This window comes from Trachurus japonicus, chromosome 15 (assembly GCF_045865225.1).
Source record: "Trachurus japonicus isolate A0001 chromosome 15, Traja_1.0".
Taxonomy (NCBI): domain Eukaryota; kingdom Metazoa; phylum Chordata; class Actinopteri; order Carangiformes; family Carangidae; genus Trachurus; species Trachurus japonicus.
In genome coordinates this window covers 9,505,225-9,531,383 of record NC_140921.1, presented here as the reverse complement: position 1 = coordinate 9,531,383, position 26,159 = coordinate 9,505,225, and the positions used below count along the sequence as shown (strand labels likewise).

General features: G+C 45.8%; 1 protein-coding gene across 1 annotated transcript in view; it reads right to left on the bottom strand.

The window, feature by feature from the left end:
• meis1b (Meis homeobox 1 b) overlaps nucleotides 1–26,159 on the bottom strand; it is an 82,812-nt gene that overhangs the window by 42,510 nt on the left and 14,143 nt on the right. Inside the window, exons 7-8 of the mRNA XM_085799455.1 lie at nucleotides 23,862–23,973; nucleotides 1,021–1,166 (exon numbers count right to left, since the gene is read on the bottom strand). Of these exons, the coding sequence (XP_085655581.1) occupies nucleotides 1,021–1,166; nucleotides 23,862–23,973 (258 nt within the window). The remainder of the gene's footprint in view (nucleotides 1–1,020; nucleotides 1,167–23,861; nucleotides 23,974–26,159) is intronic.

Here is a 26,159-nt window from a genome sequence, read left to right as displayed (position 1 = left end):
ACCTTTGAGGATTTAATGTCTTATCATGATCTTCAATGTGGATTATAAAACATAATTTCCCCCAAAGGGATGAATAAAATGTAACATCATTGTTATGGTTATATGCTCTATCTATGCATTAGCACAGAACAAACTAAAAGACTTCAGAGTGACTCCTTAACAGAGCCACTGGTGCAAATCAGTCATACAGAGGAGTTTGTTTTGACCTTATGAGACTCTATAAACTGTAATGTTTTTAACTCAATATGAGAACAAGTCTCCTTTCTTTCCCTTTGATAGGTATTAAGACATGTTGGGACAATGTCTAGCCATGCTAACTGTAGCCAGTGCATTTCAAATGAAGCTTTCGCTAAAGAAGTTAGCATTCCATTTAGTACTGTCTCCATTTTCACTTTGTGATCTTCCACTGTCAAAATAAATTTCTTCCCACACCATTTTTCCCCCCTCAGACTGTTTGGGATGCCGTCAGCTGGTGCTAAAGGCATTGGTATTCTCTGCTATAATTGAGCAGAAATAAAGCCAAACCACAGGCCTTTGCAGCATCCCAGGCATCTGTTAAATAATGACAGATTTGTTCTTAATAAGGTTCATCTATGTATCTGCAGCAGTTATGGCCAGGGGCGTCTCTCCTTGGCTTCAACCTTATTCAGTTTCAGCAGATGAGGAGCGAGAGCGCAGGCTGCCGAGATCGCCGGCAGATTACACGGCCCTGTGTCTTTGAAGTGTTCACCGTACAAACCGGGATACATTGTGGAGAAGAAGAGGGGGCTGCTCTGGTGTGTGTGCGTGTCAATGAGTGTGTCGGCGTCTGAGGGTGTGTGCGTATATGTGTTCCTTTGTGTGCAAGTGTACTTGTGTCAAATGAGAGAGGAGCAGAGCTAGAAAGACAGAGAATGTGTGTGAGAGTGTGTGTGTGTGTGTGTGGGTAAGAAAGCCTGTGGCTGTGAAGTGAAGTTCAGTGTGCACACGTGATATGAAACCGAGAGCGATCGAGAACAAATGCCGTTTCATTCAACTCACCGTTAGGTGCTGGAAGAGCCATGCTCTCATGATGTTGGTGGCCACCTTAGGGAAGATCCCTCTCTTCTTGTTGCGTTTCTTCTCTTTATCCGGGTCATCGTCATCCCCCGTGCTCGGTGAGGCCACACTGTTGTCCAGGCCGTCGCCTGTCACATGACAAGAAACAGGAAGAGACAGCGGAGATCAGACTCACAGTTTGTTTACTTCCTGCATTCGCTGCGCCTCTGCGTTCAAAGGGAATAAATACGATTTCGAAGGAATTCTGGAGGGCTTTGTATGCACAGACGGAGGGGTATAGAGACACAACAATGGCAAGCAGAGAATGGCTGGAAAACAGCACCTCATAAATGCATTCATTTTTAATACATTTATAAATAACCCTGCCTTTCATTTTTCTCCCCCTGCCACTTGAAAACACAGCGAGCGCTCGCATCTTTCTGCGAGAAAGAGCGGGAGAAGGGGAGCACAAAGGACTTGTAAGGTCGCATTTCCCCACTCTCCCATCCAAGCCCGCGCAGAATTGAAAATGACAGAGAGATTTAGTCTTTATTATCCTGAGGGGAAAATAGTTATTGAAGCGTCGCCCCGGCGCATTCTGCCATTTTACCTGAGGTGGAAAGAGTAACATGGCACTACAAAAGGGGAGGTTGCGAGGAGGGGGAAGGCAGAAAATAAAAGGAAAATAGGTGGAAAAAAAAGAAAGTCAGAGGCACAAACAGCGCTAACAAAGCTAGCTGCTTTTCATAACAATGGCGTCATGGCTGCTTACAGCAACCTGTAGGGCTTCGATAAGGCTCTATTAAGGCCAGTTAACCTCACCTGAGGGGAACACTGAGACAGCTTAGAGAATTTGAGCACTGAGAGGAAAAGTGAAAGGTGTGCTCCACGGGCCTATTCTCTGCATTCACACTCAACAACATCCACCCAAACACACACACACACACACACACACCACATATTCAAAACGACCCAATTACTGTACGCTTTCTATACAGCTCCCATCTGTGGCTATGAAAAGCCTAATTGTTATTATCATTATTCAAAAATGCGAGCCACCCTCAATGAAGACGATAATCATAAAAGAAACATGAGAGGGTATAAACAAGTGGCACCCTCACTGCCTTTCTTGACTGGAAGTGAGGGGAAGGGAAGAAGAAGAAGAAGAAGAAGAAGAAGAGAAAGAAAAAAAACGCTGAAGCAGTGCACAGAATTGGATCCAGTTATTTATTGATTACACACAAAGCACTTCTAAAGCTTCTAGTTCTGTTCACTGTGGTGGGAGCAGATAACTGCATTCAAGCGGGGCCTGCACTCCGCTAACTTGCACAGGGCGACACCCAGCACCTAGCTAAACCCTAAGCCCCCGATTCATCGATAATTAATGGGGATGTTGGCGCTAATCCGGTTGGAGATGACTTTTTTCCAGCCTGCCACATCAATGGAATAATCATGGGCCGAAAATCCAGGCCTTTGCTCCCCATTACCTCAGGCAAAAGAATTCCTGAAAGCATGCCTGGAGGGCACCTGAATTATATACACCATTAGGAGAGAGAGGCTCTCAACGATCCATACGAAACAACATTCTTGGCTAGCTCTCACTCCCTCTCGCTCGCTCTCTCTTTCCGACTGTTCTGGCAGAAGGAGATACATATGCACACATATTGAAGGCTTTTTAATGAACCTCGTGTGGAAGTGGAGGTGACTCTACGCCGGGCGGGGGGAGGGATAAAACAAGAGCTTGCTTTCTTTTTTTTTTACATAGATGCCGCGATCCTGATGCAAACAGCAGCCACTGCACATTAATAATGCACATATTCATGTGAGGCTGGTGGCTGCAACATCACCAAGAGGTCAAAAGTTGTATTTAGGCAACCGCCATGTGGCAGGGTGAAGTTCATGCGACCCAGTCTGTGACTTCTCCACGGTCATGGTTAAAGCTACACACACACATTCAATCATTATCATCCTGCAGCTGAAATTACCATCATTGATTACTCTGTTTGTTATTATCCAGATTATTCAATTAATGATTTAGCCTATTGAACAAGCTGATCCGATAATCAATTAAATGATCCACTGACACTTTTGTGTTCCACTGCACACACAATGAACCACGTCCAGCCGGCGCAGAGACTCTCGCCGCGCTCTCTGTGCCTAAAAACACACTCACATTGCAGGCTTCGGTTACATCATTAGCCTGGGACAAACACAGCCCGGGCTTAACAAGTGAAGTTTTTCCTGCCTACTGTTTCACGGCTAAAATACACCCACCCTCTCTGTCTGTCTGTCTGTCTCTCCGCACCGGCCCGCTGGAAAAAGAGGGGTGAGCTGAGCCGAGGCCCTGTAATCTAAGACCAGATTTTCATTGGAAGCAAATGCTTTCAATCCGTTGTAAAGACCGGCTCATGTTCAGCAAAGCCTACAATAACAAACCTAGGGGCTCGTCCCATGCGAGTTGGGGGAAACAGAAGCAAACGGCCGGACTATCAGCTCAGAGCAGGAGTGAATGTGTGAGCGGGGTGGGAGAGAAAGTGAGCGGGTGAAAGAGAGGATGAGTGAGTGAAGGAGGGAGAGAGAGAGTGGGTGAGCGAGTGAGCAGGGAAGGAAGAGGTGAGAAATCGTGAGAGGCATGGAGAGAAGGGGGGAGCAGAGGGAGGAAGAGAGAGAGCACATAATAACTAATAAAAGTGTGTATTTGCAGACAACTGTCACAAGAAATTGCAGGATTCTGGGTGTGCTGTGCATCTTCCACCGCACACTCCTCCTTTGATCCTCTCAGCCTACTTTGATCGTTAAACCTTCATCTTACTTTATCATCGTCTATACGATTGAATCTGTTAGACACTTTATTTATTTTTATCTTTTAACCTTCATTTAAACAGGGGGAAGCATCGCGGTGGAGAGCTTCTTCGCAGTCTAGTAATCAAACCGCTAACCTTCCAGTCACAAGCTGCCTCTCTAACCTTGAGGCTGCCACTGCCTCGTAGACACTGGTACAATATCATGCTGCATGATTATTGCCCATATTTTTTAAAGTAGTACATCGCATCTATTGATTTATGGTGAATGAAATGGTATGCAAGCAAGCAGAAAGTGTAATGTTTAAAACTCATAATCATGAGTCTACAGAATGTAAAATAACCCCAAAGACCTAATTAATCACACACCAAAAATGATGCATAATGTGAAACATTGCATGCATTAGATACCCATATCATATCTGTGAATCAAAGAACATACATCTCGTCAATACGTCTACACAAAGTGTGAATGAAAATGGAAACGACGACCCTGATGTAACAGATTTTAGGGCCTAAGTCAGAGCCTCTGCTCTTAACACCTCCCACTCTTCCCTCTTTTCTGCAATGGGCTCTGACCTATCGACACTTATTTTACCTAGAAGGGGGAAAAGGAAAGGAGGAAGGCTGGGTGAAGGGCCGTCAATTTTATTGGCATTTCCATTTTCACCGCAATTTGATACCAATCACCTCCGCAAGGTCTGGGGCTAATTTCTGCTTTTCTTTAACCCCAGCGAGCGAGCGAGGGAAGAGTGGGAGGAGAGAAAAGAGAAAAAGACTGTGGGGGTGAGCAGCGAGGGCGAGGCGGCAGGCAGCGAGAGGTGCTGAAGTTGTGTCTGGCAGCCATGTTGGGGAAATGTCAATGGCGTTAACTCAGCATGTTAAGAGACAGAGAGAGAGAGGGAAGAAGAAGAAGAAGAAGGGGATGGGAGTCGGTGAAGAAGAGAGGAGGGCGAAGGAGGGATGAGGAATATTCAGTGAGAGCGGGACAAAAAGTAGAAGCTCACTCATGCCACTGAAGGAGGCAATGAAGGGGGAGAAAATAATGGATAGGAGGCGGAAGAGACGCTGCGTGGCACACTGGAGTTAATCAGATGAAACAAATTGGACACAGGACAGTCAGTCAGGACATGTCCGCTCCGTCCACTGTAATGTAAATCTTTTTTTTTCTCTGTTTTGGCTTTTGAGGCCGACAACCACAACAACTTTTCAGAAAAAGCTCCTCCATCAAAAAAGTCATGTGACTCATGCAGAGTTTTGCCATTTGATGCTCAAGTACAGACCAATATGATGAACTTATGAGGTTTTTATCCTGATATAAAAACAATGGGTGCAAGGTTTTTGCCATTAAAGCTCGAAGCTCAAGCATCAGAGCGATAATCAATAGTCCACAGTTAAAGATTTATCACTCCTTGTGGACTGTCCGTCTGCTCGAATGGGCAGGAAACTTCTGACACATAAGCAGCAGATTTCATATGCAACCATGTCGATGTCAACATGGCCTCAGTGGCGCCGCGGTCACCTCATCGTTCAGCCAATCAACCGTTCGGTTGCTCAGTCAGGCAGATTGTCCACCGTTAGCCATTCAAGCAGTATAGCCATTAGCCAGTTAGCTATAGTGACCAAGCCAGTCGAGTCAGTCATACAGAAATCTCAGTCAGTCAGCCGATCACTCACTCAGCCAGTCAGACTGCTGCTGCCCAGGCAGCTAGCAAGCCGGTCAGCCAATGAATCAGTCCGTCAACTCTCCATGCGCAGGCTACCAGGCTCATTAAGAGCATCAGCAGGCTGTAACCCAGGGCTGCGTAGGCTACACACGGCGCGGGGCAGCTAGGCTAGCGAGCTCCAGTCTCCCCACGAGGAAAAGCCAGAGGCACAACTCTGGGCCTGGCCCACTGATCGGCCATGACAACGTCTTTGCAACTAGTTAGAGGAGGGGGAGGGGGTGGGGTGGGGTGGGGTGGGATGTGGGGTAGGGGTGGTTGTGGTGGTGGTGGGGGTGAATCAATGCAGGACGGTGGGGGTGCATGTTCATGTGTGAAGAATGCATGCATGCATGGATGTGCATCGGTCTGTATGTGTGTGTCTATCTGTCTCTCTTTATGCATGTGTCTTTCCAGCCACAGAAGCCCCGAATGTCGTGTGTGTGTGAGTGTGTGCATGAGTGTGCATGAGTGTGCATGTGTGTGTGTGTGTGTGCGTGTGTTTCAATTAGGGAGCAGGCCAGTGACTGGAAGGAGCCAGGGGCAGTTGAAATGCCCCGGGGCCAACCAAGGGAAGGAATATTTTATCAGTCCCCTCGCACGCTGTATACACAAATACACACTTGCACACAAACACACACAGTGAGCAAACACATAATGACGTAAAAACTAGGTTAGCCTTCTTCATGCATTTCCATGAGCTTCGTTAGCATTAGCTAAACAGACACTTACTTCTATGCTCATTCAGCTTCGATGGCTTTTATTTAAGCCTTTCCTCCACTTCATGTTTCATTCTGGCCTCCCCCCTCCTCCCCACTTCATTACCTCCCTCTCTCCTCTTTCTCTCTGTCCGTTGGAGTGAGGGGTTGGGATGGAGGATATCTGCACAGTGTTGAGGCATTGTTATCTTTCCTCACTGTTAGTTTGAAGTTTTTCCTCTTCACAAAACAACTGAATATTTCCCTTACATTTTAAAGCAACCTGTGTGAACACTGTTCAACACCCTCGGTCTTAACGTTTTCTGTCTTCCTCCATAACTACTGAGTACTAATAACGCTTCTTCTCTTCATGTCTTTATCACTTCTCTACATCTCTCTGTCTCAAGGCATCCCCTGACATTATCAAGCAGTATCTAGGCTAATCTCTCATGATCTGATTATGAACCATATCTCAGCGTTGCTACTACCTGCCCCCTCTGAGAGGGCACATGTGCCATTCCAAGGTGTCAGCCATTTTTCTGCTGCCTGGCAAATTAACAGCCACGCATCCATCTGCAAACAGTGATCTTGTCAGACACGTTTGCTTCGAGTGCGGCGCGAGAGATTTATGACATTTAGCTTTCTAATAATTGCTTTTTCTTCTTCGAAGCGCCGCTGAGTTTGAGGAGCAGAGGTTGTGAATATTAGCTTTGTGCCAGATGTCATGAGTGGGAATCTGGGCGAGTGTGAGGAATCATTCACATATGGCTAAACGCTTTTTGGAGGTTACTGTGAGATGTTTTTGCGAGGTTTTATAGGCCGTGGATGGACTGGAGAGGGAGAAGAGGTGGGGACAGGTCTTTTGAGTTTACGACAGTGCATTTAGTCCAAGGGCTATTTGTTGTGAGAGAGAGAGTAAGGGGAGAGAGAGCGTGTCTTTCACTATGAGTGCGAGTGACCTGCAGCTGATCCCTCATGGGCCACTCCTAGAGTTTCACACCCCAGAAAGCTCACATGACCCTGGGTTGGCTGGCCAGGCAAGACGCAGGCCTCAGGGGCCTGCTATCCTGTTCCACATGGGATACACACATCTCATATTGGCAGGCGAGAAATTCATGCACATAGACACACTCAAAACATGATACACAAAACACACACACACACACACACGTGCTGAGGTGTACTCACTAAAGTGCTCTCCTTCTCACTACTTTTCTCTCTTGCGCTCACACACACACACACACACACACATACACACATACACATACACATGCATTGCATTCCCAGAAATCCTGAGAGGGGTAAAGAAGGGCTCGCAAGAGGGAGGGAGGGAAGGAGGGAAGAAAAAAAAAGTGGCGTTTATTGTATTCAGGCCATTCATAAGCTCTAGACCCGAGGAGGGAGGTGGTGGTGGGGTGTATAGAGGGGTTGTAGGCAGTGGGGGGTTCCCTTTGCATGGCTCTGCATGGAGGCCCCTCCCATCTCCAAATATTCTGAACATGCAGGAATTCCTTGCAACGCAATTCCCAAGTAGGGGCACATTTTCAAAAGCGTCCCCTCTGCCTTCCTTTACTGCACCGAAAACACACTTGAACACACTCACATTGCACATGCAGCACCCACTTCCTCGGATCTTCCACGAGGCAGCTTTCCAATAATGACTAGCAAAGTATTTCCAAAGCAACACACACACTCACTCGCTTCAATACAAAACACTCTCTGTGACCAATGCTGTTTCGCCTCCTTTTTTATTCCCGAGGAGGAGGAGGAGGAGGAGGAGGAGAGACACAGAGAAATCCCCTCCACTGTTCTGCCGGATAATGACATGCGCTGTCGACAAAACAATATGGCCAGTCTAGACTTCCCTTCCTGCCTGTGCCAGAGAGACACCCCACTATTTTCAGATCTTTGCTTTAAAACTTCAGCCAATGCGTTTTGGAATCGCATCACTGTGAAAGCGTAGATTAATCACAACACCGGCAACAACTTAATGAATAAATAGATTAGGTAGTCACAGAAAGTTGCCATTACTACAAAAGAAGAAAAAAAAAAGGTGGGGGGGGAGGAGGGGGGTTGCCAGGTAAACAATCAGGGGAGAGCTAAGTAATTGCTTCCTGTAATCAAAGACAATTCCATTGAAGTAATTACAGTAAATAACGAGTGCTTTGCAATAACAAAGCGGGTTACTTTGAATGATGACAGTTGTGTGGATCAGCGCTGACAGATTCAATAATGACAGTAACTAGTGAGTCATTTACAAGGGTTATTTGTAATTAAAGCACACTGGAGACTTCTTGTTGTGAGAATCCGAGCCAAGTTTGGAGCAATTATTTCATTTGTGGTGATCAGATGAGGAGAAGATCAGGAAGCCAGTCGCACGGAGAATGTGTTTAGCGACAACAACAACAGCAACAACAACAACAAAAATACCAAACAGGCCAGCTATCGTATTTGTGAGTTAATTAAAAGTGCTTGTCAAATCCTCTGATCTGTCAGATTTGTCAGGCTATTGTAGGGTGAATGTAAGTGGACATGTGTGCATACTTTCGTTTCATGTTAACATGTGTGTACAAGGAGACGGATGTATTGATCTGCCAATCTTAGAGCTGAGATCAAATCAGTTTGTCAGCGAGCAAAATACCAAAACATGCAACGACAACAGCGACTTTTGCTTAGTGAGGTTGTGTAACAAGTATCTTGTCGTTTTGAATGAGCGACACGCAGCAGAGACGAGACCGCACTGAGCGTTTTTTTTCTGTTTTATGACAAATTTGTGGTGCGAATGTTTTAACCTTTAAGTAAAATATTGAATATTAGAGCCGTGTTAATGGTCATTTCTCTGTGTGAAAGTGTTTCTGTGCCTCTGTGTGTGTTGTTGCTGAGGCCCGTCCACTGTTGTCTGTGAGGGGGCGGGATGGGATGGGGGGGTGTGGGGAGATGGGGGGGGGGGGGATCAGGCCTGTTGACATAGCTATAGGTGATGGCAAAAATGTCAGTGTAAATGTGACTGCTCTCTCTGTGCCATTTTCCCCCCGTAAAGGGTCATCACCACAGGCTGCCTGACACGCTGGAAACTGCCTCAAGCGCAGGGCACCGACACGACATTAAACTGCAGTATGCCTCCACGCACACAAACACACACACACACACAGAGCGACTGCCTTTTATTCCCACTTCCAGATCAGTCCAGAGAGAAAGAATAAGAGAGAAAGAGGCAGACGGTACAAGCTAAAATGAAAGTGTAGGGCGATGAATTCACCCTTTCATGTTGAGCACTTTTGCTGTGTAACTATTGATTTTTCCCCCTCTTCCCTTTGTGTTGCCGTTTTTTTCTTTTTTTTCTAACCTGAAGATGGAAGGCCAGGCTCGGTTCAAATGGGAGCACTTGTGAGGGGGGCCCACAGATTCTTCGCCTCAGTGAAGGGGAGTCCTCACACTCACACACTGACACACACACAGAGACACACACACACACACACACACACACAAACACACACATACACACAAAATGGTTCCTAAAATTATGACAAGATCCCTGAAATTGTGCCTCTTCTGCTGCTTTCTCACTCTTAACTCGCAATCTCTCAACTGCTTTGCTTCTTCTCCGATGGCTTTTGACACCTTCGACTCTCTGAGCCTCAAACTCAACACACAACAAATGCACAGAGAGAGAGAGAGAGGGGCAAATGCACTATGGAAGAAGAGGGGAGGTGGGAGGGTTGTAGGGGGGGTGGATGGCAGAGAGGACAAGGACTATAACAAAAGCTAAGAGCACTTAACAGCACAATGGCACGGCGGTCCTTTCCAAAAGTCAGCTGATGTGCTGAAGGGCGTTCCAAAGTCCTTCAGTGTCGACGTGCGACAAAAAGAAGGAACCCTCGGCTGAACTAAAGCAAAAACATCCTGTTTTAATTTCTGCTGTGGACTCACCTTCAGTCAACGTGTAGGGAAAACTAAACATACACACGTGAGCCCTGTAATAAACCCAAAGAACAGCCTTTTTAGTCAACTTGAACTCTCTGTAAACGTCTTAGACATTCTCTTAACTTTCAGGATCTGTACTAAACTACTGAATAAAGAGTATCATTTTTTTAGCCAACATCAATTTACTGAAAAGAAATCCTTTCATGTGATCTATGCATCTTTTTACAATGAGCTACATTTAGTGAAATTATATCTTGCAGCACTAACTTCTTTGACTTGTACCAGCCTATCAAAACCACCAGTTTAATTAACTCAAATTAAGTGGAACTGTATCATCTCAGCACCGACAGTCGAGTCTGTTCTGTCTGTAATCATCTCCTCATGTTTGGGGTGTAGAGATCTATTAACCGGGCTTAAGTCCCCCCCTGCCCCCCCAGAGCTTATTTCTCAGAGCCAACGTGTACAGCTCTGGTCTGTGTGTGTGCATTTTTCCACATGGTAACTATCTGAATGGCGCAGCCTCTGATAAACACTTATAATGCACAAGGATTTTCCCACTCATGCTAACCTATCAGCGCCAGCCAAACTGCAGTATGTAGTTAGATAATGCAGGCACGCTAACCCTGCGGTGGCACAAGCTAATAATAGCGCATTAGCTTCCAGTGAGTTTTTTTTTTTTTCCCTTTTTTTGGGGGGAATAACAGACGGTTTTAGTATTAGAGAGGGAGTATAATATGGTCTGCACCCACAAGATCAGGTTACTGAGGAGGTGGTTAGAAAAACAGGATAAGTCATTATCTGAGCAACAACCTACTCCATTTAAATACATTTGGTTGCGGAGTTGTTGCATTTACATTTTGGGGTTTTGGCTGATTTTTAATGAGTAAACACATGAGTAAAGCAGACAAAAGGCGCTGTTGCACTGTTGTGATGATTGAGCGTTTGTCATTTTTATCATAGGAAGCCCTCACAAGGACTCCTACTCTGACAGGAGCTCCTCAGCTTCACAATCTCATAGGTATTAAATGAATATTACAGGTCGTCCCTTCGTCTCCGTGTCCCCCATCCTTGTCAGCGTGTCTTTGATCGGCACAGGATGTGCTGTTTGCGGGGATGCGGGGGATTTGTAGTCCTATCACCATCCACATACGCAGACCTGATAAGACTTTCGGGACAGAGGAAGAGGAAGTGAGTGGGGTTTACAGCGGTCCTACTTCCTGTGGAGCATGTAGCCCATGTGGTCCGGAGTGATATGCCCCCCGTGGACACGGGCGCTCTCGCCACACAGTCCCACCAAGTCACTTCCTGAAAAGAGCAGCCCTCGGTGGGGGTGACTTCCTGTAAGAGTATGACCTCTCTGCCGCTTAAGAGAACCTCGGTGGAACAAAGAGGGCTGCCCATGGGGGCTAGTGTGTACAATTTATATATATCTGTATGCAGAGTATGTGTGTTTGTGTGTGTGTGTGTGTTTAACACTGCCACTCAGGCCTTTAGTCTAAAGGTTATCACTAGTGAGAATCTCAGCCCCCAGTCCCTGCTCATCTCTTTGAGTTTCACTGGCTCGGAGCGAGAGGGGATGATCGGGTTACATCCAAATGTGTGCGTTCACAAGTGTGTGTACCGCAAGTGGCATGGCTTTGTGTTGTTCTCTGCAAACACACTAAAGTAAACGCCCATGCTGCCCTCCAGCCCACCCTGCTGCTTTTGTGTTTACCTGCAGGTATTTGTTATCTAAGACCTCTCTCCGCTCTCTTTCTCTCCCCTCTCCCTCTAAACTTTTAGAAAAGCTTGCTGAGGTGTTTATCTCTCCGTTAAATCCCTATAGCAGGTATCCATGTCAAAAGGGCCGAGGGGAGGGGGCCTCAGGGGGCAGCATGTTTGGTCTGGGTCAGCCCTGGGTCAAGCTTCGGCCCTGTTGACATACTTTACCTCCGACATCCTGCAGCCCAGGTTACCTGCACTCACAACACACCACAGCTCAGCCTTTGGTATTTCACATCTTAATGCTTTTTAACTGACGTAAATTGAAACAACACATTTGAGCGAGTAGCTGCCCAGCATCACCGCAGCAACATAAATGGTTGTAAAAATGTGCTGCAGGGATCAAGTGTGTGACCAATCCAGGAGGAGGTCTGACTGATGCTGTTCCTCTCTGTCACTTTTAAATGAGTGAACACCTGTGAAGCAGCGCCTGGTTTGAATGTTAGAAGCAAAAGGAGTTGCATGTGTCATATCGGGGTTATGAAATAAGCCCTAACAGAAAATTAAAGTAGCATCGACCCATATTTAGTGATAAAGAAAATCCACAGGGATGCAGGTTTTGACCAGAGCTGGCGCTTCTGCTGGTGTTTTCCCGGCATGAAATTGGCTTTGTGTGGGTGTCGTTTGGAGAGCCGGCTGGTAAATTCTCCCGTTCTTTTGTTAGAGAAGGGGAGGGAGGGAGAGAGAGAGAGGGGGGGACTCCATGCATAATGGTCTTAGCCAGGGAGGTCTGGAACTGTGTCCATAAATTGAATTATTTCAATTTGAGGGAGAGAGAGTGAGAGAGAGTGAGAGAATAATGGAGAGTTGCTGTGTGAGTGTGAGTGTGTGTTGCATTTACATGTGAACATATGCATGTGTGTTGATGGAGAGAGATGCAGAGAGAGACTCATTCTTATTCTTCTACAGGGCTTATATTTTCAAATGAGAATATAACCCAAGTTGCAGGAGATTACAGAAGAGGCCAAATGTTACCTTGCAGCTGGAAGCTACTGGATAAAAAAAAGGAGAGAGAGAGAAAAAAACCGACTGCAGGTTGAAGCCGCCACCTCTGAGACGACAATATCCTGCCTGAAAATTACAGTTTCCATCTAATCTGACGTCTATTATTACACAGATAAACTGCATCAATAAAAACAAACTGTGGGACGTCACGTTACAGTGATGGCGAAACAAACACCCCCTCAGGTGTGAAAACCCGCCGTTCATCTGTCTAATAATTGTAAAAACATTTGGAAATTATCTCGACAGTCGCATCTACACGTTAATATATAAAGCATCATTAGCGGGTGAAACAACAGATATGAGGCTGTGTTGGTGTGTAAATGTGTATATGTGTATGTTTGTTGTGTTGGGGCCGGGGTGGGGGTGGGGTGAAAATATTCCTGACACAATATAATCGGCGGGGGACCATATGGCAAACTGGCAGCAAGCTATTTATCCTTATCCTCTTTGGAGGCTAAAATTAGCACTTCGCTGTTTGTAGCTTTAAGCTGGACTCCAACCACTGTGATAGGGCTAATAATAAAGAAAAAAAAAAAAAAAAAAAGAGGCAGCCCAGCTGGCACAGCTACTCCGCCTCCTCTACCTCATTCTGCTTCCAACCTTTTCACTCTTTCAGTAACTTTCTGGCCGTCTCTCTCGCTCTCTGTCTCTGTCTCGCTCTCTGTCTCCACAGAAAGACACAAATCTGACCAAACCTCGCCTCCATGTCCAGGCCTAACCTTGTTAATCTGACCATTAGGAATTGTATTAATATCACATAAGTGTTGCTTGAGCCAGGTTTCCCTATAAGCCCATGTGTCAGGAAAGCCAGGATTTCCTGAACATGGACCCCCTTGGCTAGCTTAAGAGCGTAGGATGATGGGGCTAATCTCTTTATCAAAAGCTTAAATAAACGTTGTTGCTCTGTGCATGTGTGTGTGTGTGTGTGTGTGTGTGTGTGCGAGAGTTGCTTATTTGTGTGTGTTCTTGTGTGTGCCAAGGGGCCAAACAATGCTTCCCTACTGAACAAAGTGCTAATACCCTGTCTCTTTGCTCTCTCTCTCTCTCTCTCCCCCTCCCTCCTCCGTTCCTGCTCTCCCTCTCCTTCCTCTCACTCAGTCTCCCACCACACAACTACAGTTCGCCTCTATCGTGCCCATCTAAAATTAATACTCTGGAAAAACTCTAATTGTAGCTTTTGCCAAGATAAAATACGAAGGAAAAGACTAATAAAAAGGCTCATCTGGTCTTTAACCGTCCATTAGCAGAGGTGATGGTCTCCAGCCTGCTATCAGGGTTTTCCCTCAAAAGTTGACATCTATCTGATCAGAGGCTTCCTGGGTCCTGAGCTCAGCTTCTCTTCAGGGGAGGAGGAGGAGGAGGAGGGAGGGAAAAAAGGGGGGAGGATGGAGACACAGACAGCAGAGAGATGGAAAGATAGAAAGAAGTGAGAGAGTTTGGGGTGGTTTTATCGTCCAGATGTAATGCGTTGTGACACATCAGTGATGAGTCGCTGTGATTTCACTGTCAGATTCCCTATGAACCTGTACTGGCCACGATTAAGAAACCGGGGCATTTTCTGTCTGTGAGAGACTCTGTGAGTGTGTGTGTCTGTGAGTGTGAGTGTGTGTGTGCGTGAGTGTGTGTACGTTCCAGGCAATTTGGAGCTGAATTGAAAACAGACAAAATAAAGGGCGCAAACTGGTCACAAATTTGGAATTTGTCACATTTCTATTTCCATCTACAGTACACTATGACGAGGACCCAACACCCTATACACACACACACACACACGAGCACGCGCATGCCCACAAACGCGTGCACGCACACACACACATACACAAATGATTTCACAAGTGAATGACTATCCTTCAACCTTACATCCTATTCATTTGCATGACAAGTGCATTACCACATCTCAACTTGTTTACATTTGCAAATCAGAGCTGCAGCGTTCTGTTCCAAAAGGAGATATCCAGTAATTTGACAAAAGTGGCATCTTCTTTTAGGACACGATTACACAAGAATGGCGCAAATTATGGTCCTTCATACCAAAATAAACCTGAATGGAGTCCTCGGATGACACTTTTCAAACAAGATCTCAAATGTTGATGCGCTGAATGAAAATATCTTCAGGTTTAAATGGACAAATCATTGGCGGACAATAAATGCTTTTATCCTAATTTTTATTTCCTGCTCACGGACAGTAATAAAATTGAGAAAACTAATCTCAACCAGGCTTTCATGTCGAACTTTTTCTCGTCATAATCTCTCTACCCCCGACACACAAGAGACCTCTACGAAGCAAAAAAAAAGAAAAAAGTGTGTGTAAATAGTATCTTTTAGCAAACACCAGTAATTAGATATAGGCATTTGGCATTCACGCCAGTCGCAAATTAAAGAAGAGCGTTTCCTGTAAACAGACAGTGAGAATGTGTCTACATCATTAGCGTGCCACAATTACAACATGGGAGCTAAAGATACATTTCCCTCCCGCATGAACTCCCTCGCTGGAGCAAATGAAGTAGAACCTCTCTCTTTTTTATTTTTTATTTTTATTTTGAAATGAACGGCTGTTGTGCTCGTTCTTGGAGCGGCACCAAAGCTACATGGTGCGATCCAAAGTGCCTTTATGGGTAAAATAAGGATGACAAATGGCAAAACATACAGAAACAAAGAAGAGACGCACAGTTTTCATGTGAAAACTTTGAGAGAGAAAAACACGTCCTGAGCAACAAAGACCGAGAAAAAGGCACAAGAGATGAGGCGAGAGGGAAAAGGAGAGAAGGGAGAGAAGCTGCTCCGTGTGCACACATGTCATGAATGAATATGTATTTCATGTAAATTGTGCACACAAGGCATATTGTAATGGTCTGGGCTCGACTTTGCATTTCTTTGGTCATGCAAACATGCCCACATGTAACCAACAGACAAGAGAGAGGCAGACGGGATGAGTGCAGGGGAGATTTAAAGTAACAGAGAGGAAGAGGGGGAAACATTTTATTCACCTTCAAAATGTGCATGACATTCTTCTGCATATCATTAGAGAGAGGCAAAACCAAGGGCATAGTGACAGCAGAGGGCTGATGGGAAAATACAGACGATATAGAAGACAAATATGAGGCTCACATGATGATCTTATGTAAACACGCAACAGATACTGTAAATCCCAAAGCCAAACAGTCAAATAGGCTCTGACACCTTATCAAACAGTTTTATGAGATGAGACGATCACCCAGGACAATAAAAATGTAGGTTTCACATGAGAGGAGAGGAGAGGAGAGGAGAGGAGAGGAGAGGAGAGGAGAGGAGAGGAGAGGAGAGGAGAGGAGGAGGAGGAGGAGAGGAGAGGGGAGGGGAGGGAGGAGAGGAGAGGAGAGGAGAGGGAGGAGGAGGAGGAGGAGGAGGTGCAGGAAGTCACTTTGTTTACTTGTATTTCTGACTCTTTCTTCCACGCGACCCCAGCCGCCCGGTGACACCGGCCCTAATCCTAAAAGCAAACTGGCCCCTCGCTGTGGGAACCTGATACAATTTCCTCTTTTTTCAAGAGGGGCAAACTCAGGCCACTCCTATAGTTTACTTATTGCCCGTGAGGCAATAAAATGCCATCGAAGGGCCATCATTTTTTTCTGCCCCCGGCGAGTCACTACATGTAGGCTGACACGGCAGCAGCAGCAGCGGCGTTGTCGGCGTCGTGCTGCTGCCGTGATAAAACCCGGGTCGTAAAAAGATCTCAGTGAATCTGAGAAGAGGAAGGTCGTGATTGGACACAGAGAAGCCAAACATCTCTTTTCCCAGGTAACCACAGATAATAATGTTTGAGATGCAGTAAATCCAGCTGAGGCTCAATAAACACTGCTACCGGCAGCAGCGAGTTGCTGAGGGATGTTTTCTCAAGGTGTTTTGAGACACATTTACCTTTTTATGCCTCTCTGATATTGATTTTCATAAACAGCATATGAACAGGAAAGAAAGTGTATATGTGTGCGTGCAGCTTACACATGCTTACACACACATACATACACTCTTGACACACAGAGTGAGCTTCAGACTTCAGTTTGCCATTGACTGTCACTTATTCATCTGTTCATTTTGATTAATATTATTTTATTGCTATATGCTTTAGCAATATAAGCACTGCCTTGTCATGCCAATAAAGCTATTTAAATTGAAATTGAGTGAGCTTCAGGTGTCCTGGCCACAGCTCCTCCACCTCTGGACTCATGGTGGTGGATGGAGAAGATATAGCAGCGGTGAAGTCGTCTCAATAGACTCCTGAACAACACTCAGCAGCACTTAACACGCTCATCAGGGATAACTGCTCAGCCTCACTATCTCTCACTATAAGACTTTCTCTCACACACGGTGCTCCAGTCAGCATCAAAATGCTTTCACAGCATTCACCCTCAGATTCTCTCCCCTCCTTATCTTACACTCTCATTTCGCTGTTTTCTTTCTGTCTTTTTCTTTCACTGACATCTTTTTTCTCTCCCTCTCTCTCTCTCTTTCCCATGTTCAGGCTCTGAGGAAATCAAAGAGAGACTTCATGTTTGTGTGTCTGCCAGCTACTGTGCTGCTGACACACACATACACACACTCAGACGTGCACACACACCTCCAGTAATACAGACTGCTAGACTAATCAAGGGAGCCACATACCTTTTATCTACCCACAGAGCCTCACATTTAAACAGATTACCGGGAAAGCTGGACACCAGTAAGACAATTACTGGACTGAGGATCTTCCTTGATAACGTCTAGACAACGTCTAGACAACACAAACACACACGATACGACGTGCTGCTTCCCTCAGGTACTGTATTAATATTTGCAGGTTTATGCATATTTAATGTTGCATATTTCTTAAAAACATCTTATTGACTCATTTCTTGTTACTTTCTGATCAATAACTAGCTGATAATGTTCAATTTAACATCACGCCACTGCACTTTCTTAGTGTGCAAGTGTCCGTGTATGCCGATGAAACAAACACACAATTCTCTTTGCAGCACTTTACTTCTTATTCTCTCTTTAACTCCTTGTTTCAAACAGAACATTTTCAGGAGCAGCGGCCACTGGGAGAGAGGAAAAAGCAAAGTCAGGGAGGGTGGGGGGATACGGGATACACTCAGTTCTCTCTTCCAGTCTACTGGACAATCGGACCAATTAATCGGTGACTTTGAGGGGGCCACGTGAAGCCGAGTGATTGGACGAGCTGGCTCTAGCCGCTGATTGCCTGGCACCCCTGTCCGTGTCCCCGTTTGCCCGCCCCGGCCCTGGAGACCGGCCAATGAGACGACGGAAAGCAACAGCTCCTCTGTGGCCTGACCTTGTTGGAGGGTACAGAGGTCGCACTCTGGATGGATGGATGGATGGATGGATGGATAGATGGATGAGAGGATGACAACATCAAGAATATTCCCGCTTGATCGATGGGGAGTCAAAGCCAGTGGAGGTTATATATATATATACACAGTGATTCAGATTGAATATAGATCAGCACGTGATTCAAACACATATCAGATCAAGTGCCACATCTTCCACCGTGGTGATCCCAGCTAACAACCGCCGCCCTAGCAACCTGTTTCCTGCTCCACCTGTCTTTTCATTTGTGTTTTCCATAGTTTTTTTTTTTTTAAGTATATATTTTTCGGCTTTTTGCCTTTATTTGATAGTGATGACAGTAGAGATAGACAGGAAATGGGGAGGCAGAGAGAGGGGGAATGACACGCAGGAAAGGTCTGCCCGACGCGGGATTCGAACCGGGGACGCCTGCGGTGAGGACTGTAGCCTCTACATGGGACGGCCGCTCTACCCACTGCGCCACGCACCGCCCCGTGTTTTCCATAGTTTACAGGGATCTATTCATTCATACATCAAAGTTAAATTCCCTCTAATCATCAGGTACAGTAATTAATGCAGGAATTTCATAGCAGAGCAGATTGGAACAATTAGCTGGAGGATGACAGGATAACAGGACCTTGTGTGCAAGAGAAATGAACTACATGTTAGACTAAAGGACACACACACAAAAACAGTTTAGGTCTGTCGAATGGCAAATATCAGCATAAATTTGGTGTCCAACATTCCTCCAATTACACCAGGCAAAGAAAAGAAAACCCTCAGAGCTCGATATCAGACCAACAACCCAGAAATCTCAGGCCAGTACTCAGACAGCAGAAATGTATGCAGACACTAACACATCGCCTTACAGGGAGCTATTTGCCTTGGCGCAGCACACTGTACTCTTTACAAACGGTCTGGGTAATTGGTGATACATATCTAATATCGCCAGTCATCGCCTCGCTCCCTGGATGTTTCTGACAAGCGGAGAGGGAAACCCTGTAGCTTTCAAAAACAGAGCAAACCCTCTGCTCCGGCTCGTCTGCTCCCGCTCGCATCCACACCGCCGCAGCTGCCCGACTCGGTGCCTGAATGTTATTCTGTTTCCCTCGCACGCCAGGCCCTCGGAGAAGCCGAGGGGTGTCCTTACAAATTCACACAGGCAAAGAGGAGTACTTTATACTGCGAGAAAAAGAGAAGGCCCGCTCATGTCCGTGAGGGACCCCCCCTCCTTCCATCGCATGCATATATGATCTGTTAGCTTTTCCTCTGCCCTTCGAGCATTACTCTTCACAGAAAGGCATGATCCAAGGCACAAAAGCTACAATGAGGCTTCTCCAGAGGGCTTCTGGGTATTAAACAAAGAGGCCTGTTGGTAGGAACTAGCTAACAAACAGCTGGGCTAATAGAGTGGGACTAATTAACTACAGGGCCACTCTCCGACTCTCCGTGTCGGAGCTTGCTGGATGTTTACAAAGATCTCCCAGAGAAAGGGAGGAGAAAAATAAGAGGCTTTCTTCTTTGTCTGCTCTTTAGGGAGAGAGGAGACACCCAGGACTGATTTTAATGACATGTGTGAAGCAAATGTGATCCTCCCTCCATTTTTTTCAACTGCCAATGGAATTTAGTGCTAAAAAATACCATCGCCATTGTGGTCAAAGCATAAACAAAATACCGAGGAGCTCGGCATGTGAGCATTGTCAACACATGCAGAAGTTAAAGAAAAGTCATTTTTTTTAACTGCACACATTATCACAGAGGCACGAAGCACTGCAAAACATCTGCTGATGAGTAAGAGAGTCCAAGACTTATCATTCATTATCACATTACGCTCTGGAAGGAGCATCTCCTCCCCTGCACACACAGCTCCACGACGTGCACGCACAGACCTCTGATCTTACGTAATGCGGAGACCTCCTCATGATTCCTGCAGCTCCTGCATTAGAGAGCGCGAGTGCTACATTTCCGGGGTAGATATGGGGATTTTTATACCAGTGGGCAGTGAACCGTTGAGAGAAGGGGGCAGAGCAGAGCATGTGTTTCTCTCAGGAATAGCCTCAGAATAAAGCCTGGGAGAGAGAGAGGAGGCTGGAGTTCACTAGTTAAAGGCCCTCGACCGTCCAGCATCCTTCCTCGGAGCTGTTTCGCTCTGCTGGAGGGGCAGGATGGAGGAGGAGGAGGAGGAGAAGGAGGCGACAGAGACACAAACCAGGAGGAATCAGAGAGAGACTGAGTGCAGGAGGAGGTGTAGAAAGTGTGAGGCTGGATTGAAGGATGGATGAAAGGAAAAAACAGAGGAGAGAGACGGCTATTAGCTGTGCAGCTCTACGGGCAGAGGGGAGGAAAATGAAGAAAGTGTAAGAGAGAGACAGAGGGAAAGGTCAGGGAGAAAGCAATCTGTTAAAGGTAGAGGAGAGAGGGAAAGATCACAATAACAGAAACAGAGAAAAGGAAATAAGGAAAGAGGTAAGAGAGAAGGAGAGCAGGAGGATGAGTGAAAGCGAAAAGGCGAAGGATGGAGGGTGAAAGGGAAGAGGAAAAATGAGTGAGAGGGAATGAGTTAAAAAGGTGATAAGATGAAAAAAAGCACAAAGAGGGAAAAGATGTGCAAATGGAAGAGATGGAGAAGAACAAGAGTGCGAAAGGAACAAAGAGAGGTGAGAGAAAGGGAAAGAAGAAGGATAAACAAAGGTAGTGTTTAAGAGCGAGTGGGAGGCATGGAAGAAAAAAGGGGGAGGAGAGAGAGAAAAGCACGGGGATACACAAGGAGAGAGAAACCGACTGAGAGCAAAATGAAAGAGAGAGACGCGAGAGTAGGTGGGAGACAAGGGAAAACTGGAGAAGAGAGGGAGGATGTGAAGATGAAAGAGCAAGAGAGAGAGTGAGAGAGTGAGAGAGTGAGTGAGGGAGGAAAAGACAGTGGGGTGAAGCTGTCGGGGAGGGAGCGAGCAAAGTGCCAAACAGATAAATAACCAGCTTACTGGGATTACCAAGTGACTGACACACAATTTGCCAGAGCCAATATGACGTGGCAGTGATAGCGCTTAACCCATATAAACCTGAAACCAGTCCAAGATGTCCTCCGGTATTTACTGTTGTCACTGTGTCCTGATGCTCTACACTGTGCATGTTTCTGTTCCTGTGTGTGTCTGTGTGTCTGTGTGTGTATGTGCATGTGTGTCTGTGTGTGTGTGTGTGCACCCACATAAACAAAACAGACGCACACACATTTGTACCGGTCGACATCAGGGTATCTGCAGGCTGCAGGAAGACACTGACTGAGCTGTTTAATGCTGGATCCCGACTTAAAGCCAGTGTAAAAAGCTTGAATTAAAACACACACAGCATCATCAAAAGTATGTAGACACCCGAATGTCACAGTATGCCCATCTATTGTTATTAATTTAAACTTTATTCCAAAACTACAGGCATTTATATGCTGCTATAATGACTTCATTGTGCTTGTGCAGCTTCGGGAAAATACTAAATGAAACTTTAAAGAGATGATAAAAGTGTTAATACACATGAAACTGAGAAAATTAAGACTTAAATGTCTCAGCTCAGAACATTCAGTGACTCTAAAGTTTCATTATTCCTTAGAAGCTGCAGATATCCTCATACCTACATGCACAAATCATGTTTGCCCCCCACCACCCCGACTCTCCAGCCCCGAACTCTAATGTAACACTTGGACAAATCAAAGCACCTCATTCATTAAGCTGACACACACCAACACAGGGGCGCATGCAGACTGTGCACATACATACACACACTATAGCCTACATTTTACCCTCTAATGAACTCCAACAACAAACAAACCCCCAACAATGGCCGGGGAGAGTCGGAGGGAGAATGGAGAGATATGAGGAGATGGAGGGAAAGAGAGAGAGAGAGATGATGAGAGAGAGAGAGAGTGAGTGAGAGGAGGCGGGTCAACATAAGGAGTGGGCCTATAATTGGAAAGATGTGAAAAATGAAGTGTCAGTTTGGTCAATAGAGGGCAAAGGTCAGAGAAGCAGGAGCCCAAACTCGGCACAGAGCACACTCATTAGAGCGACCAATCAGATCTTGCCTGGCTGCCCCAGACCATTAGTCATCAGAGGCAGAAGCGTGCACACACACAACCACACACACTGACCCACACACACACAATATTCATTTGTCTTCCCCTGTTTCACTGTGATTTCACTGTTTCCTATGAGTGCGTTCTCCTCTTCCACATCATCTGTCTGTCCGTCTGTCTTTTATTTTTATCTCGGCTCATGTCTCACCTCTCAGTCCCTCAGCTCCTCGGCGAGAGCGAGGGAGAAAGACGAACAGAATGCGAGGGAGAGCGGGAGAGAATGAGTGTGAAAGACAGAGAGAGAGAGGATGAGACCGAGTGTGAGACAGACAGAGAGACAAAGACACAGAGAGTGTGTGTGTTGACTATATAAATGGCTGCTCGTTGGAGTGGAAGTGCATGGCGGCGCTCTCTGCTCCCACCCAGGCTCTGCCTCCTGGCACTGGCAACCCTGCAAACTGCTCGCCTTGACATCGCCTTCAATAATATATGAAGTTGCTTTTTTGCCTACAGTTTGTTTGCAACGCCGCCGCCGCTGCCCCCCCACCACCACCACCACCAACCCATTCTCTCTCTGTGTGTGTGTGTGTGCTTCCCTTTAACACCGACACACATATACACACCAGTGTGGTCAAAGAGGGAGCCTTTAAATTCAAATTTGAGGTTACAAACAATATCATTAAATAAAAAATGAAGTCAATTATAATCAAATTGTGTGCACATTTTGCATTCTTGCAAATTTAAAAATGCTGATTTTTATCCACAAAATTTGCCTCTAGAATAAATTCAAGTACATTGATGTAAATGATACAGGCAACCCGTAGTAACATGTGCAAGATTTAAAGCCGTTGTTCCTTAATATGACATGTGACTCATCATCAGTGTCATAAAAACATCTTCAACCTGTCACCTCTTTTCATAAACTGTAAGAATCTAATATCATGTGTCCACAACATGAAAATCACCGTCAGTGGGAGAAAAAAAAACTGAGACGGGAAGCAAAAGAAAAGTCAGAGTAACAGAGAACAGATCGTTTGACCTGGCCAGTGTGAGATAAAGTGCAAACAGGTGCACAGACACACAGACGCAGCCACAAATCTGCTCAGATGTAAAACTACCTGCAGGACTTTAGCATGGAGCTGCAGTATAACAACAGCCAGGATGGCAGCGGGAAAACAGAAACCATGTTCTAGTGCACATGAGTAAAAAAGCCACAGAGAGTCCGTCCCAGGTCCAGAGGAGATCCCACATGTCTGACTGTGACCTCTGACCTTTCTAGCAGCAGCTGTGATCTAACGCACAAACACACTGAGCCTGCCAAACCTCACCTGACTGCACCATGAAGTCTTCAATCATGTGCTCGTGTGTGTGTGTGCGTGTGTGTGTTTGATGTCAGTGATACGACCTACGTATGTGATGTCACACGCTCGGCAGCTCAGTCTGTGTTTACACCGACGCCTCTGAGCCCGTTTGTCTCTGACAGCTGGTGCAGATGAAGAAAAAGGAGAAGACGAAGAAGAAGACGCAGACGGAAAGAAGACAAAAGAAGAAAAACTCGGTCACGTACCCTGTTCGCTGCTGTTGTCTCCGCTGTGCGATGTGTGTCCACCGCTGGACGGTCCCGGTGTTCCTCCGGAGCGTGTGGACGCCGTGTCGTCATGATCTCTGTTCCAGGACGTCTGTTGCACAGAGAGACACAGAGGGAGAGACAGAGAGAGAGAGAATGTCAGCACATCGTTTTCTCTTTTTTGTTCCCATCATTAGCTGTGTTGATTTTATTTGCTTTTTTTTTTTTTAATTGTGCAGATTTTATTATCTGTCTACATAAACTGTACATTCTGTGGAAGAAAGCCCGCTCACAAAATCACAAACAAACTTATAATTTGCCAGCTCTCGACCCAGTCACGCAGTATGTATGTGTATGTGTGTGTGTGTGTGAGTGTGTGTGAGAGAGGGAGAAAGCCCCTGCAACAATCCTGCGGAATGAGGACTGCTGGGGCTCGATGAGGAGAAAGACCCAGACGAATAGCGAGCGAACATGTTGTATTAGTTCCCAGCTTTCTGAGGCATGCAATGCACGGCTGCCTCCATTTGGCTCAAACCACTAGCAGATGAAAATACAAAACAGCTACAACTTAAGATAGGCCGCGGCGAGAGCGCCAGGGAGTGATGTCATCCGAGCAGAGCAGACCAGAGACAGAGGGAGAGAGAGGTAAACTAACTGAAGTATTGCTACATACGTATAAATCCTCGGGTTTTATTCGCAAACGACAAAAGAAATGCATGTCCAATCTGGCTAATGTAGATTTAAATTTCATTTTCGGGAAGCAGAGCCAAGACACAGACAGAACCAAACAAGATGAAGTTTTCCCACAGTCCGGCGAGACGAAAATATTGCATGGGCGGCCGAACTGACGCCCATTTAAAACTTTATAAAGACAAATGGAGAAGTCTGAGTATTATAGACGTCCATTACTTTTCCCTGTGACAAGACAGATGAGACTCATCTGATGTTAAACTGAGACGAGTTGGTGTCATCAAACGTCAGCAGCTGACGAGACCAAAGAGACTCTGGAGACCTGGGTTTATATATAGTAAGCTGTATGTGTGTGTGTGTGTGTGTGTGTGTGTAGGGGACAGTCTTAGGCCAGATGAGTGTCAGCTGCACAGCGGACAGTGGGGAGCAAATGGTCCAGACAGGGAACACACACACACACACACACAAACACACATAAATATACACAACAAACAGTATTCAGACACACAAACAGGTAGACGTCAAGTACAAAATATAAATCCTCTGATTCGGTGCTTACATCTATACACGTATATAGTACAAACACACACACATACACAGTGTGTAATCTGTCAAACAAACACACTCCAATCACACTCTGCCCCATACGAAGCTGCTACATAATATTGAAACTAAACCAGATGTTACCTCTTATCTCTCTGTGCCTCTGAAAAGCAACATTAGCGCCGAGGACGGGAGAGAAAAGAGACTTCAAAATCGAAGGAAATGGGATCTTGTGTCTTATCGCACGCAGCCAGCTATCACAAACAAACACAACAAACAAAACATACACTTACTGGAGCCTCCTCTACCGCCCGCGTGAGCCTATCTTTGCTCTGTCAAATCAAATGAAGCAGATATCAAGGGGGGGCAATGTGGTGTTTGCATCGCGCTTTTAGGGGCTAAGCGACGAAATGAGTGATAGAAACCCACACGGAAGACGAGAGGAAGGAGAGGAGGGAGAGAAGAGAGAGAGAGAGAAACACACTGGGGAACAACTGGTTTCAATTGGAATACTACGAGCAGCGCTGCCTGTGCGAGGAGGATTTGGAGCTGAGTTTAGCATCATAAAAAAAGTAGACATTAATTCATCGCGCAGGGTTTGTTTAAAACAAAATGCAGAGGGAATAAAGTCACAGAAAAGAAAATACAAGTCAGCAAATTCAACACATTTGGGGCCTATTAGAGCCCGCTTGATGTTCCTGGGCTATGAAATTATAATCCAGTGCTTACATGGACGATATAATCGTTGTTTTCCAAATTAGGCTTTGAGGCTTTGCAATAAAGAGGAAACTCACTGCACTGCACAAAGGCATGACTGGTGACGGTGATTGGGAAGATAAATGTTGATTTTAACAGAGATAAGATAGCGAGAGAGGGGTCTTTTTTTTTTCTTCTTTCTCCACCTCTTGCAAATTCTTTTTTGCTGACCGTGGGGACGGGAGAACACTGAAAAATGAAACACCCGTGCATGACTGAGTAACTCCAGAGAACATCAGAAGTGAGGTAATCCAGACCACATGCTCAGCACGCAAACAGTTAACACTGGGTTTTGCCAGCTCCTCCAAA